The 16,551-nt window shown below is 31.3% G+C and overlaps 1 protein-coding gene across 1 annotated transcript; it reads right to left on the bottom strand.

Annotated features, from left to right (window-relative positions):
* Nucleotides 1–7,243: 7,243 nt before the first annotated feature.
* Nucleotides 7,244–10,309, bottom strand: LOC115700714 (plant UBX domain-containing protein 1). The gene is made up of 7 exons (XM_030628342.2): nucleotides 10,035–10,309; nucleotides 9,523–9,622; nucleotides 9,334–9,402; nucleotides 9,141–9,208; nucleotides 8,919–9,048; nucleotides 8,705–8,809; nucleotides 7,244–7,853 (listed from the first exon to the last, which is right to left on the bottom strand). The coding sequence occupies exons 1-7, from the start codon at nucleotides 10,116–10,118 to the stop codon at nucleotides 7,645–7,647; spliced, it is 765 nt and encodes a 254-aa protein (XP_030484202.2). The 5' UTR covers nucleotides 10,119–10,309; the 3' UTR covers nucleotides 7,244–7,644.
* Between the last annotated feature and the right edge of the window lie 6,242 nt (nucleotides 10,310–16,551).

The raw sequence follows: 16,551 nt of genomic DNA on the forward strand, positions 1-16,551 counted from the left end.
ATTATTAGACTTCCACCAGAAACTGGCCATCATCTTTTCGAGTTCTTTACAAGTTCCAACCGGGAGTAAAAAGACATTCATAGCATATGAGGGAAGAGATTGAACCACTGATTTTATGAGAATCTCTTTCCCAGCCCGAGAGAGAAATTTGCCTTCCCAACTATTGATCCTTTTCCTCATCTTCTCTTTTAGAAACCCCAAAACAGCATTTTTGTTGCGACCCACAATACTGGGGAGACCCAAATACGAACTATCCACCCTGCCTTCTTGGATACGCATCGAGTTGCAAATCCTTCTTCTTGTAACCGAACTCGTGTTAGAACTAAAGAAGGCTGAAGACTTATGGAGATTAACTTTCTGGCCCGAGGCGTCTTCAAATAACCGGAGGAGGGAAAGAACACGACTTGCTTCTTCATCAGTAGCCTGACAATAAATATAACTATCATCTGCAAACAGGAGGTGTGAGATGGTGGGAGCGCTTCTAGCCACTTTACAACCGGTGAGCCATCGAGACGACTCAAAAGACCTTATCAACGATGAGAAACCTTCCGCACAAACAATGAACAAATACGGAGACAAAGGGCACCCTTGGCGAATTCCTCTGGTTGGAGTAATCGGCCCCAGTTTCTGACCACTATTGATGACATGGTATTTAACCGAGTTGACGCAACTTAGAACCAAACCAATCCATCGATTATTGAACCCCATTACCCGCAGAATAGCTTCCAAGAATCCCCACTCAACACGATCATAAGCCTTGCTCATGTCAAGTTTAAGTGCCATGTATCCCTTTTTTCCGGTAGTCTTCCTTTTCAAGTAGTGCATGACTTCGAAGGCCACCATAATGTTGTCTGAAATTAGTCTTCCCGCTACAAAAGCACTCTGAGTTTCTGAGATTGCAAAATTGAGAACATTCTTCATTCTATTGGCCACTACCTTGGAGGCGACTTTGTAAAGGACATTACAAAGCGAGATTGGCCGGAGGTCGCCCATTTGAGAGGGATTTTTCTTCTTAGGTATAAGAACAATATGAGTATCATTTATGGAATCCGGAAACTGACCCGAATCAAAGAAATCCCGAACAAACTTGACCACATCTGTCCCCACTATTTCCCAATGCTTTTGGAAGAAAGCTGGTGTCATACCATCGGGACCAGGAGACTTATCAGGATGCATCTGAAAGAGGGCGCTTCTAACTTCTTCCTCAGAGATTGGTCTCAAGAGATCTTCATTTTGCTCACGGCTTACAGTTGGCCGAATACCATCCAAAACCGAACCCAAGTTGACACTAGAAGAAGCAAACAAATCATGGAAATAGCTAGAAATAACATTAGCCAAACCAGTCTCCCAAGTAACCCAATCTCCACTGCTATCTTGGAGACGGGAAATACTATTATTTCTCTTCCTAGAATTAGCAATTGAATGAAAGTACTTACTGTTCTTATCACCCGAGTTGAGCCAGAATTGCTTCGATCTTTGCTTCCAAAATATTTCTTTTTGAGCCAGGACTTCCGCCAACTTATCCTTCCCTTCTTTATGTTGTTGGATGGAAATCGGGTCTTTACCCCACTTGGAATTACGGATTTGACTCTTACATTCGTTGATGCGCTTTCGAAAATTTCCAGTGATGTCCCGACCCCATCTCCCCAAAACTTCGCCACAATGCTGAATTTTCTCTTGAATGGTGACTGAAGCCGAACTCTTCCAACAACCTTCAACAAGCTTCTCACACAAAGGTTCCCGGAGCCAAGCATTCTCAAAGCGAAAAGTGCGAAGAGGAGCTAGAGGAGTGTTACCTTTAAAGAATAATAACAAAGGGCAATGGTCACTTGTTGAGAATTCCAAGTTGAGCAGTGAAGACTGTGGGAAAATTGAAAGCCAAGAGTTGGTGACAAGAGCTTTATCTAGTCTTTCTTCAATCCACTCGGAACTGTTTCTTCCTTTCTCCCAGGTGAACGGGTAACCAAGAAGAGGCATATCGATCAAATTACAATCATCTAAAGCCTTAAGAAATCCCTCAATGAGTCGGTCTGGATACTTCCTTCCTCCTTTCTTCTCTAAATGCGACCCCAAGTTGTTCATATCGCCCAAAAGACACCATGGAAGAAGACTATCATTTTTGAGTGACCGAAATAGGTCCCAAGTTTGAGACCGAAGTTCTCTTTTTGGCTCCCCGTAAATGCCAGTGAGACGCCAAGGAGGCAGCCCCACCATATGGACCGTGGCATCTATGTGATTAAAAGAGAAACCTTGGATGACAACTTCACTAGCTTCTTTCCAAAGAAGAGCGAGCCCACCACTATGACCACGGGCTTCCACCACAAAACAACCTTCAAACCCCAGTTGGGCTTTTAATCTTTCCAAACTAGCCTTGTTACATAAAGTTTCACAAAGAAAAAGTAAATTGGGCTTCTTTTGAGACACAAGGTCTCGTAAGAATTGTGAGGCCCGCAGGTTCCCAAGCCCACGGCAATTCCAACTTAAACAACTCATTGCTCCTGGCGGGCCTGGAAACCAGAGCCCACCATCCCATTTTTTGAAAGCCTCGAACCATCTTGCTCCATGTCATCATCTGTAGCCGAAACTACATTCATACGTGGACCCCCAAAGTTTCCTAAAGTGGAATCGGGTCTTCTTCTCTTAGAGTCAACCATTGTGGTGATTGTGGAATCAAAAAAGTTTCCATTACTATTGACATTTAAAGTCAAATCTTCCTCAATTATTCCTTGTGTAATCTTGCTAGGATTCCGCCCCTCTCTTGGCACAATATCAGGGAGATTATCATTACCATGATTCTTGCCTATCAAATCCCCAATTCTCTCCACTGATCTAGGACAAGGAAAACCACCCTGTACAGAGCTGCTTCCCGAGTTTCACGCACCACCGCACCTGACCTGAGCCATTGAGCACCAATAGTCGACTGTCGCCTCTGCAACTGTGCCTTCTGATCCAAACCGTAAGGTTTGTCGTGTAAGTGTAAAGGCTTCAAGAACAATCTGGGGCAAAACTTCTCTGAGTGACCGATTATCCCACAAATGAAGCAAAAAGTTGGGATTCTTTCATACTTGAAATTGGCCCAATACCAGGAAGAGTTGTCGATGCTAATCTTCATTCGTCGCTTGATAGGTTTGTTGACATCCAAGCGGACTCTCACACGTAAGTAATCTCGCCAAACTCCCACGAAGTTGTTAGGATCCGAGTCTATGAACGTACCAATGAAATTCCCAAGTGCCATAACAACACTAAGAGTCATGTTTCCCGTTTGTAGATTGTGTATTTGCACCCACATATCAAGGTTGTTGATTTCTATCATCCTCGGGTTATCTCCTTCCTTCAACCTTGTAAAAATAAATGGCTTACGATCGTATGTCCATGGGCTTCCGTCAATGACTCTTTGAATATCAATCTCGTGATAGAATTGAAAGAGAAACAGATTCGGATTAAGCTCCTTGACGTACATTCCCATTCCCGGCTGCCAAAGGAATGCCATCATGTTTTGGAACACATTAAAATCTGAGACTCTGCCCGTCAAAAGCTTGCCCACTAAGCACCATCTGGTGTCAATCGACACTTCCTCTGTATTGATACCTTGAAGCTGTAGAACCTCCGTCTCTTCCTCATCCAAAGAGATCGTTTCTCTCCCTGCATCAAGCCCTCTTTCCTCGCTGCTACTGGACGCCATTGAAGACCTTCGAACCAACCAGAATTGAACAAAAACAAAAACTCAGAACTAAACTCTCAAATCTGAGAGACTGCAAAACGTATCAGCAGATACGACTGTGTGGAGGCTTCTTTTGTACTAATTTTAATAAAAATATTTTTAGTTATATTTAGATAACATTCTTTTTTAGTATTTAGTAAACAGCCTAAGAGAAAGTTGTAAAAGGTGGATTTTAGTTTTACCTTATTCGGGAATCTATTTTATCCTTAAAAAACGATTTAAGGCATTCCAATTTTATTAAAATCTAATATATTTTTATTATTCTAAAAATACATATAAATAAATATATATATATATATATTAATATTTTACAAAGAAAATAAATAAAACAAAAAAATGCATGTTAAAATAAAAATAATTAAAATTATTCATTATTTTTAAAATTATTAAAATAATAAATTGCTTAAAATTAATACAAAATATAAATCAATTATGTGAAAAAAAAAATAAAGTTTTAAAAAATAATTAATTTAATATTTTTTTAATAAATGGAGTCCGAGTATCTTTGTATTGCACATCCTTTCTCCTTTAATGAATATTTGAAAATACTTAAATTATCTTTTACTAATTATAATGATTCCCTTATAAAACTTTTTATTTCTAATTGGTGCAATAAAACTAAGAGGGCTAAGAGTATTTTTAATAGGGATTATTCATTAGAGTGGTCTTGTTAAATATGTAATATTTTAAAATTAATTTTATTTAAAGTGTTGCTCAACATAAATAATGGCTACGTAATATTTTTTTTCTTTTTCTTTAAATTTTCTATTAGAAAAAAGTTATTTTTTACCTAAAAAATCATTAATTTAATGTGATGTGAGATAATTTTTAGAGTTGTCAACTTAGAATATTATTTATTTTTTAAAAAAATGTGATAAATACTATGTAGATGAGAGAGAAAATAAAAAAAAATATTTTAGAATGATGTAAATATTTTAACAACTATAAATATTTCTTTTAAAAAAATTATTGTTGGGATTAAAAATGCTCTAAGAAAACTCTTTTTTATGTACTTTCTACAAACTATTTATATGAAAACAATTTTTTTCCTTTGTAGCTTCAATATAGAGGAATATTTTATATTTCTTATACGATAAATATGATTTTTTAAATCTTTTTTTTATTCTTATGTAAATTAATTTTATTTGAATTCTTAGAATTTTTTTTATCTATAATTTGTTTACTAAAATTAACTCAAGATCAATTCATGTTATAGAATCATACCATATAATTAATTGTAATAACAAATATTATAAAGAAAAAAAGATATAATATTACCAAAAAATATTAGATGAAATATAAATAAAATGGACAACATCAATTTTCAAAATATATATATAGAGTAGGTGTGAGTTTATTTTTAGTAGAATAAAAAAATAATTATGATGTCTACTTTAGTCTTTTTGTATAGGACAACAATTCAATATAATCTAGTTTTCAAAAAAAAAAAGAAAAATAGATATAATTATTCCAACTCACACTACTTCTAAATTTTCAATTTATCAAACACTACACCAATTTTTTCTCTCACAACATATATAGTTACAGTTGCTATGGATTATTTTCTCTCATATATGGTTTATTGTTCTTCTTCTACTTTTGTCTTATTTTCACAAATTTACAACATAAGTACTAATATTTGTTTAGCTATGTATTATTATTATTATTATTATTATTAGTATTGTATCATTATTATTATTATTATCATCGTACTCTTGAGGACAAGTAAAGGTCTTCACTCATTACATATCCACTAAAATTTAGTTTTCTTTATATTATTAAGAAATAAAGGCATGTTTGCTATGTTTAGGATAATAATAAATTATTAAAGATGATGATTCATCTTATGTAGTGGTGGGGTTGATTTTATGTGGACAATTTTGACTTCTTCTTCTAATCAATAATACAAGGCAAATCATCACAATAATCCCTTCCCAAATATTTCACAGATCCATTTTTATTTTTATTTCAGAAAAGCACAAAATGGGAATTCTCCCATTTATTAAAAAATTATTAGTGAATGTGAATGTGAATGTGAATGTGTCAATGTGATGTGAAACATACTATACTTAAACTATAATAAATATTTTTAGGGACATTTTGTTAATTATGGAATACACTATAGTAGTATAGTAGTACTAGTGGTAGTAATTAATTAAGGTTTAAGAAATAGGTGCACCAGCTGAAATGATTTGATTGTTAGTTGAGCACGTTTTCACAAATCACATCAAATAAATAGGATTAATGGATAAATGGTTATTACACCTAACCTAATTCACATATCATAATTTATTTCATCCAAAAGAGCAAATAATGTAAAAATGTATATAAATTTAACCATATATGTTATGTAAGTTGTTAGCTAATTTAATAATAAAAGTTTCAAAAGAAAAATAGAACAAATTATAATGAGACAAAAGACATTCTTTTGTTTTCTATGTAAATATTATAAATTAATAATGTGTACACTATTGATTTTGTTCAACTTCACACAATATTATATTATATCATGAAGAAGAAGAGAAAAGGGTCAAAACAAAATCAATTCACACCCTTTTAACAATTATAGTTAGTCAAATGTAAGCTTACAAATAGTAGTGATTACATTAAAGCTTTGACTGTAATCTAAAAATGTAAGGAAATTTCTATTTTTCACACAAGGACATGAAATCTTTCTCTTATTGCTTTAATAATAGCACAACACTTACAAAAAGTGGAAATTTTGTAGAAATAATATGGTTTCTTTTTCAAGTCTTTTCCCACTCAAAAAAGAAAATTAAATAATGAATTTTGTTAGGATCAGCCGAACTTTAACTCCTCCATATCAATTATCAAGCCCATAAAGTCCATTCATCACTTTTTTTTGCTTCTTCTTCTATTATTATTATATTATTTTCATATTCTCTTGTTAGTAGTTATAGCAATCTTGGAAATATCAAGAATAGAGGTGTTATTTTATTTAAAGTAATTTGCAATATAAATACCATTTAATATGTAAATAATATGTATTTTATTTTTATGAAAGAATATATGTAATTTTTAATAAAAAGATTTGTCTTATTATACAATCCTTCACTTTTTAGAAAGATTGATTTTTGAGGATTTGGAGGGATAGCCCTTCCCTCAAATTTCCTTTCCCTCTCATTTTCTTTCTTGCCAAACAAATGATTTCAGCTCTCTTCCCACCCCTTTCCATATTTCCACATTTCCTTCTCAATAAACATTGTCATTTGTCCATGTACAAATGAATATGAAGGATTTTTGCTCTAAAAATATTATTTTCATATAATATGAAATAGTCCGATTGATCATTAAAGAATATTTTCAGATTATGATCGCAATAACCAAGTTAAAACAAAAGAAAAATAATTACACTCCACCTTTCAAAGAGTGATTATAAAACTCAGCTTTGTTAAAGAATAATTATATAAAATAGTGCTTAGTTGTGCATAATAATGTTCGAATTAGATTTATGAGAATATTAGATAACAATTAACAATATTTATTTGCACTTGCACATGGTTAAAGTTATAATTTCAATTTGTCATTTTTATTTAACTATGTGTTGATCTCCCATTTTTACAATGCAAGTTTACAATGTTTTAAGATTAGTTCTAATGACAAAAGCAGTAGGCATCCAAGCCCAAGCCCCAAGGTAGTAGAAACAGAGTCTAAAAATACAGAATGACTGATGTAAAGAAAGCAATTTCCAATTCATGCTGAGACCAGAAATGCACAACTCTATTGACAACTACAAATAAAGCATAAAGTGTGTCCTTACAATTCAACTCCTCAAAACTCTTACAAATTTTCACATAGCTTAAGAGATATTCATCTGCCTCAAACTTGGTATAGTCAGACAATCTGTTGGCTGATAAAGAGGAGAAGCATAAGAAAGAAGTCTGCTTTTGGAGTTAGACGTATCACAACCTCAGCCACTTTGGCTTCCCTGATGGTCTCTCTGCAGGCTTACTCTCTCGAACAACAGGTGTCGGGACCGGGATTACAGGTTCAGGTTCTGAATGAACGGGCTCTGCCTGCTCGGTAATGAGCTCCAAGCCTTTCAAAGACATGATTTCCTCCTGAAGGAAATGATCCGAGTTGGCAGCAGCAGCAGCAGCAGCATCTTCCCCTAGAAGAGAGATAAGAAACAATGAAGTCAATTAAAGAAGACCTACCTATCTTTCTTCCTATCAGTTTCTCCTTTTCTCTTTTCACAATAATAATAATAAAAAGATGGGTAAATAGCGGCATATGTACCCAAAATTTTAAATTTGTAAGTGACATAAACTTAATGTTAATTTTTAGCGACACAAGTACTCAATATTTGTAAAACTGTAATTTTTCTCTAATTTCATCAGTACAAACTTTGTTATTGTCTTAAACAAGACACATATAAGGCTCAAATTCTAATTTATTAGGTCTAGACAGAAACACGAAGTATCAATTACTTCAAAATCTTCTTTTAATAAATTAAAAACGGAATCTATACTGACGAAAATAGAATAAAATTACAGTTTTACAAACATTGAATACTTCTGCTAAAAATAAGCATTGGGTTTATGCCGCTTACAAACTTAATCCTTTAGTTACTTATGCTACTATTTACTCTAAAATAAGCACTCCGTCAACTAGAAAACTATAGCAATCAACCGAGAGTGACTCCAACCTTATACCTTGTGGGAACTAACCACATGAGACATGCCTAACCATTTAAGCTAATAAGCTATCCCTCTTGATTATCTTTTTTCTATCAATAGATAGTCCACATCCATCTTTCTCTTTCCTATATTCAAGGAACTAAAAAAGGATTATTTTCTGGTAAGACATTAATTTATCCACATTTCATTGCAAGGTTTTCTACCCTTTATCTGAGGGGATAGATTAATGAAAAAAAATGCTCGGCCTAGTCAACTCACCTCCATTACAACACACAAACTACATATTTCAGAAAACAATGAACATATGAAAGCTTGTGCTGACCTTTTGGTATATCATAAGCAAAATACACGATTGCTCCCGGAATAAAGCCAGCGGAGTAAAAATCCTGTGACAAGTCCTTTATTTGCTTTTTAGGAGGGGTAGTATCTGCATCATTTCCCACATGTCAAACCTCTCTTCTCTTTAATAACAACATATAAAGATGTCTAAAATAACACACATATGACATTTAACACTTTGGTTTGTGTATGCTTACATAAATAGAATGGAAGTTGTGGCTTAGCAATAACTTTAGAAAGAAGATCAACCAAGCTTTGGATCGTTTCCGATGGATGAAATGTTGCCTCTAATGTGTGGTTATCAGGAAATCGCACCCTTATTACTGCCTGCAATAACCGGATGGAGATAAGGAATTGGTAACACTCATTTAGTATCAACAAGTGAAACACAAAGTAAATGGTAAATGTTTTTGTGTCACCTTTGTTATTTTTGACTTGCGTGCTGCCTCTTCTGCCTCCCTGAGTTTTCGTGTCTTTAAGAATTTATCTATGTCCAACAATCAAAGCAATCAGGATTCTAGTTACCTTCCTTATAATTATGTATAATACAAATGAAAGAAGAGGCATGTGGCGCATTTGATGAGACCCCTAAGACAGAATTCTAAGAATTACCTTCCTTTTTTGATGACATAATTCGATAATAATCCTCAGCAGTGAAATCATAGAAATCGTCTGGCTCCTCTGCAAAACAAAAAAGGTACTTTCAAAACATGCAAAAGCTCTGATGGGAATTAAGGAACGAGCTTAGGAACAGAACAGTCTAATTAAAGGAAGATCAATTGCAGTTTCATACGGTCATACCAGCTTTGGATTCTTGTTTTGGTGAAGAAGAAGAAGGAGGTGAAGTTTCAAACACACGTATCTCTCGACCCAGCTTCTCTTTTACAGCAGAGAGCTTGGCCTGGAGTCAAGTCCATTGAAAAACCCGGTTAAACTTTTCAGTATCCAAACTTCTAATGAACACTTCATTGATCATAATCATACAACCATTGTAAACAAAACAATGAATCCCACAAAAATCTCAAAAGACCCAGATGAAAAAACTAAGTCAAAAATGAAAAAAAAAAAAACATCAAATTGAACCCTTGATTGAAATTTTCTACCAAAGAAACGATTTTTACTCATCAGTGTTATTATCCACTACCATTAACAAAGTACCCAAATTGAAACCTAAATAGGACACTATAAGGGAAACCCACATCGACCCAGTTGAGAAATCGAACAAATAAACACAAAATACGATTCAATTAAAAAAAAAAAAAAAAAAAAAAAAAAAAGCAAGTTGGAAAAGTGTGATGTAAAAGAGGAAAAACCTTAGCTTGATCAGCCTCCATTGGATCAACGTAGGTGAATCTTCTGCGCTTCAAGGGTAAAGGCGAAGAACGATCAAGAATCATCAGAGACAGAACCAAACTCGGAAGAAAAGAATCGAAAGAAGAAGAATTCGAGTCTGGACCAGGCTCTGGTTATCTTTCTCAATCGATTTGCGGCTCGCTTATATACCCTACCCTCTCTCTTATTGGATTAGCTCAAATATATTTAAGGTAATTAGTAATTTTTTTCACTAAATTTTGAGTTGTGATAAATCGTGTCTCCTCAATTTTTTTCGCCTAAGTCTTTAAATTTAACCATCTAAATAGTTCAAGGGGAATTTGTAACGGACAAAAAAAAAAACAAATTAGTACATATCAAAATTGAAAAGAAAAAATTACTAATTAGCCATATATTTAACAAAACAGAACCAACACTTACTTACATGTTCAAAAATAAATAACATGGTAATTCATTCAGTCACTCCCTCTCTGGGTCTCTCCCTCCGCTTTTGAGGAGCTATGGGAGAGCCCCTGGAGTACGTTCCTTCATTCCCAGCTTGGCGGGGGGAACTTCCCCCCGATCCCCCCTAGCACACGTTTCAGGGGGCACATCCCCCCGAACCCCCTATCGTTCGTGATAATTCTACAATTTTAATTTCATAAATATTTTTGAAATTTTTTGTAATGCATCCCTTTTAAGGGAATATACCTATATATTTTTATCTATTTTAGTATTCGAAATAATTTTTCAGTCAAAATTATTCTCGTAGTGATATATATATATATATTATAGTTATTTAGACATCTTGCAAATTTTTAAAAATTTTAAAATAGTTTAACACGTCGAAAATTGCATTCAAATAGTGTTTTGCATGTTTGAATATTATTTTTTATAGGAGAATTACCCCATATACTATTTTTAAAATTTTTTTTTTCAAATTTACAATTTGGGTTTTTAAAGTGGTTGCAGCGCTAGTTACAATAGCGGTTTCTATACGATTTTTTGTTGCAATTTAAGTTGCAGCGCTAGTTCCAACAGGAGTTTCTATGTAAAATTTCGTAAAAATAAAAAGAAAAAAAATATTTTGAAGTGTAAAATTGAAAAAACCCCTTTTTTATATTGTAAATTATTCTCAATTTCTCAAAATTTTATAAGATATCTTAAATAGTTATAATATCCACCAAAATAGAAAAAATAAGACAAAAATTCTTTTGGATGCTGAAACAAATAGAAAGTGTATCAGTACATCTCTTTTAAAGGAATGTATTATAGAATCACTTAATATATTTTTTTTACTACTATCAAATTTTGATGAGAATTGACTCAAAATTTAGATTTAATTCCTTTTTTATTGTTTGTTTATCCAAAGAAAAATATTATATTTTATTATATTATTGACTAGTTAACGTCATAAATATATAAATTTAAGTGTTAAGTTAATAAAACAAGATCTTTTTTACTATAATATTTTTTGACATATTTTCACTATAAATTTAAATATTAAAGATAAGTAAAATTATATGTTAATTTATATTTTTTTAAAAAAACTTTCATTCAAAGTTGGATTATAAACTTTGTTAAAACAACAACAACAACAACAACAACAATAATAATAATAAAAGATTGGGTTATAAACTAGGAATTTTTTATTTTTTTTTTAAAAAAAAAAACTATTTTTTTTTTATATTTTATATACAATTTTATGATCTAAAATTTTTATTTATAAAAATACATTTTTAAATTTTTAAAATTACAAAAATATATATTTTTTTGGCAAAAGATAAGAAAATATTTAAAAATAACATTATGACAACTATAATACTATTATAAATAAACTATTAAACATTTTAAAAAATAATTTATTATTTTTCTTGAATAATGTATTTTTATAAATAAATAATTTAAAGGGTAAAAATAAAAAAAAAAACTTATGTATTCGTATTTTTATAATTTTTTTTCTTCAAAAATTTTCTTTTAGGTATAAATTTCAATAAACTAATAATTTTAGTTCCCCTCCAAATAAATATTTTTGGAATATAATAATTACAATTTGGAATCGACCAAAAAAATTACAATTCTAAACAAATTGTCTTGTTTTTGAAAAGGACAGAACAAATTGTTTCTATTCTTTTCTAGTACAAATCATGTCTTAGTGCTTAAACAAATTCGTATTGTGTTCCAAATATTAGCTTTATGAAAAAGAAAGTGACTAGTGTTATTTGAAGTTTTGAGATTAAATATAATTCTTTTTTCCCTTTTCTTAATCCAAATTTTTGTTTTTGTTTTTGCACGTGATAAGTGCACGTGTCAAAGTTACCAATTTTTTTTTTTATCTTTCTTGCAAAATGGGTAAGGGATAAAGATGATAGAACTTTGTTTCCTTTAAAAGAAAATATAGAATAAGTTGAGAGGTATTTTTTTATTACACATTAATCAAATGTTATTGTAAAATAATTTTAATTGATAAATTTTTCCTTTTATAATTAAAGTATTAAATATAACCTCTAATACACATAATGATAATTTAATCTATAAAATTAAAGACTAATAAAAAATTAAAATAAAAATAAAAAATAAAAAAATGATTGTGTAATTTCCTCTAAAATATTCTACTTGAGCCCTTTTCATCATTTGGGCCACCCACTTCAACATTCTGTAATTTGACCCAACATTTAATCTGGGCTCTATTCCTTCTTAATGATTTTTTTTTTTTTTTTTTTTGAGGAAAAGATGTGGCAAATTTGAACTTAGCTTTTATAATATGGATATATATAGAAAAAAAACTACTAAAATATGATTTATATATATAAATATTTATGATTTTTTAATCAAAGTATCAAATTAGTTGTAGTACATTACTACTATTAATCTGTAGATTTATTTATTGATATGATCGTAATTAATTACTACCTCATTATTTTTTTACAATAACTAATTCGAAATTGGTAACCAGTTATTTTAAAAAGTAATGTGGCAGTAACCAATTACTCTTATCAATTCATTAAAAATAATATACAAATGTAAAACAAAAATAGAAAATGCACAAATCGACAGATCCCATTGTGTTTTATCTAATTACTAACTTGGAACTCTATATTTTTATAAATGCTCATATGATTTTCTGTATTTTTTTTTCTCGTGAAAACATCTTCTTAAACATGTATGGAAACTACTAAACTACAAATAACAAATAACAATCACAACAAAATAATAACCAAAAAAAAAATGTCACAACTCAAAAAAATAATAGTGCATATACTCCTGATGCAATCAATGAAGGTCATTCCATATGATCTTCAAGCATCATGAGCTCAAGCGACTCGGGACGGTGCATAGCTTCAAGTTTTCTTCTGCTATTGCACCGTCCTTTTTAATTCTAAAAGCTCATTTAGCTGTAGCTGTGAGATGTAAAGTTTGTCTTTCTTGAGATTTATGAATTTTCATACTCATGGCATTCTCTGTACATAAAATAAATATAAAAATATATGTTATTTATTATTATGTAAATTACTTGGAAACATAAAATCTGGATAGTTACAACCATCATTTAACTATGAAACTCTAGCCAAATAAAGAGCAACACGATTAGCAGATCCCTTGATAAAAATAAAAAATACATTATTCAAACTAGAAAGAATTCGTCTACACTCTGAAATGTAGAACCCAAAAATAGAAGTCGTGTTTAACGAACTTCAAATAGCTTGGATCGTGACCAAACTATTCGACTCGACCACCACATCATGCTACCTTGTTTCTTTCAACCAACTCAACACCTCCTTAACTCCCGATAGCTTCAGCAAGAACATATCCTGCTTACTATCTAAGCCATAATAATCTGACCAGAAGAGTTCTGCACCACCCAACCATACTCATACTTATTATGATTGCTAAAGATAGCTACATCAACATTGATTTTAATCATATTACCATCCGGTGCAATCCAGTGCTCGTGCCCTTCGGCGTCTTGTAAAGAAAACAAAGAGGAATAATTTTTTTTTTATCTCGAGCACAACTCCTATGATCAAAACTATCCTTAGCCAACGAAATCACCTATTTAATAGTCTCATTTTTACCATTTCACACTTTGTCATTGTGCACAGACCACAACACTCAACGAAACATAACAACTCTATGTTCCATCTCAGAATCCAACAGTGAAATCTATTACAAAGTCATCCCCCAAAAGAATTGTCACCAATCTCTAACATTGAAATGCCCCCATCCGCTAGCAAGCAATAACAAACGAACATCCCACTAGACAATGAGAAATAACCTCTCCAACTCAGACGTTGAGGGGAATAAAGGAATGTTCAAAATAAGCTTTACGTACATCTCTACAAAAATATCTTTAAGAATTCATCCTAAGATGACTTTCCAATCTTCATGAGACTAGAGACCTTTTGATTTGCCAAACTAAGGTGATTCGAAATCACAAATGGATTCTTTTTATTCGGAAGCCAAGGGTCCTTAAGGATATCAATACTCATTTCATATCCAGTAACCATACGCCTCTCTTTTCGAATAACCAATTGAGCTTCATAAATACTTTTTCATATAAAACTTGGATTGCTTCCCAACTTCGGTCCCAAGTAGGACCCACATGGATAATAACGAGTTTTGAACACACGGTTAACTAAAAAATCTTAATGAGAATGAAGACGTCAACATTGTTTCTCAAGCAACGCAATATTAAATTTAGGAGATTTTCGAAACTCAAATCCTCCATAAATCTTTGAGACACACATTTAATCTCAGCACTTCTAGTGAATATTAAAATATATGTTATTTAAGGATATTTATAGTGTTAATAGATGAATCACATTAGGTGTTTTTGCAAGTGAGGCTACTTATTTATTTTGCCTTAATCATCTCTACATTGTTACAAGAAAATGATTAAAAAGGGCATGAATTAGGTTAAAACAAACCACCACTTTCCCATTACCCTTACTTTTAACGGTAAATTTAAACATGATTAATGATGTGAATATCTTATCTTATTATTTTTTTTTTTTTACTTTTTTAAAAAATAATTGATTGTGAATGTTGTGTTCTCTTAATATTAAAGTGAACCATAAACAAAATTATCACTACCCTACCACATCCACCACAGCAACAAGTGTGTCCTCTTACCCATCATTTCTCTGCCCTCATCACTCGGTTATTATCACATCATTATAATATCTCCACACAAACATAATTTTGTTATTTATTATTATTACTATTATTTTTTAAGAAAACCCAAATTTGGACCCCAAAAGTAAACAAATATTAGTTATATATAATTTTTTTTAAAAAAACAAGTATGGCATGTGGCACCATCCCTCACCAAACTTCCTTTTTCTCTTATGTTGTACATAATAGTCTACTATTATGATTGGTTAGGTTTGGCACTTAAGCTAAGCAAAACTACTATACTTATTATTACCTCACTCATTGCCATTTCAAGCATCAAATCCCAACTCTCTCTCTCTCTCTCTCTCTCTCTCTCTCTCTCTCTCTCTCTCTCTCTCTCTCTCTCTTCAATATAATATAGTACTTGTGTATGTGACAAATCATAAATAGAGTATTATACACACACATTGAAGTGTAATAAGTAACTTTTCTTTTGTATTTTCCTTACCTATACTAAATCTAGATTATACATCATTACTTTTTTCTTTTCTTTTTGGTATGGGCACAACATTTCATTTTTAATTATTAGTATTCTATATATTGTGTATGTTTATTTATGAGAGTTCATTAGATAATAGAGATTATCATGCTTTCAATTATGCTTGCTAATATCTTTTTGAGATGTGAGTAAAAGAAATGAAAAAAAAAAAAAATTATGTTCCGAAATGGAAAGAAAATTAGACACAAAATACGAATGGATAATTAAATTTTAATAAGACAAATTAAGTCTTAAGACTTAAAATTGAAGAAAAATATTATAAGTGTTTAGATGCGGGATAAATTATTTATTTATTTTTAAAAAATAGGATATAATTAAAAGTAAAAAATTAAAAAAAAAATGAATGGACACAATTGACTAGCCTTTTTAGGAGAACACAATAAATTTCTTATATTTAAATATATTTGTATGAAAATATATATAATAAAAATTTAGAAGACCATGACTATCCAAGTCTTCTTATCATTGCTTAGTGTAATATAAAAGACATCTTATAGACACAAAATGTACCCCCTAACACACTTCATTCCTTATTTTATTTTTGGAGAAAAAAATGGAAATTTACCCCTTAATGCACTTCATTCCTTCTCTTGATAATTACAATACAATAATAAAAAATTAAAATGAAAGTGATCTTATTTCAAATACTTAATCAACCCTATATTATTTAGTAATTTTGGTTTAAATGTTTTTGGTTAATAATTTGGTTTGCTTTGCCAATTAGGCTACATTAATCTCAAACAAACAAACTAGACAGTGACTCCTAACGACTCAAGCTGGATAAAGACAATCGAATATGTTTTAATTTTTTGGAAAAAAAAAAAAGAAAATATTTTATTTTAATT

This window comes from Cannabis sativa, chromosome 8 (assembly GCF_029168945.1).
Source record: "Cannabis sativa cultivar Pink pepper isolate KNU-18-1 chromosome 8, ASM2916894v1, whole genome shotgun sequence".
Taxonomy (NCBI): domain Eukaryota; kingdom Viridiplantae; phylum Streptophyta; class Magnoliopsida; order Rosales; family Cannabaceae; genus Cannabis; species Cannabis sativa.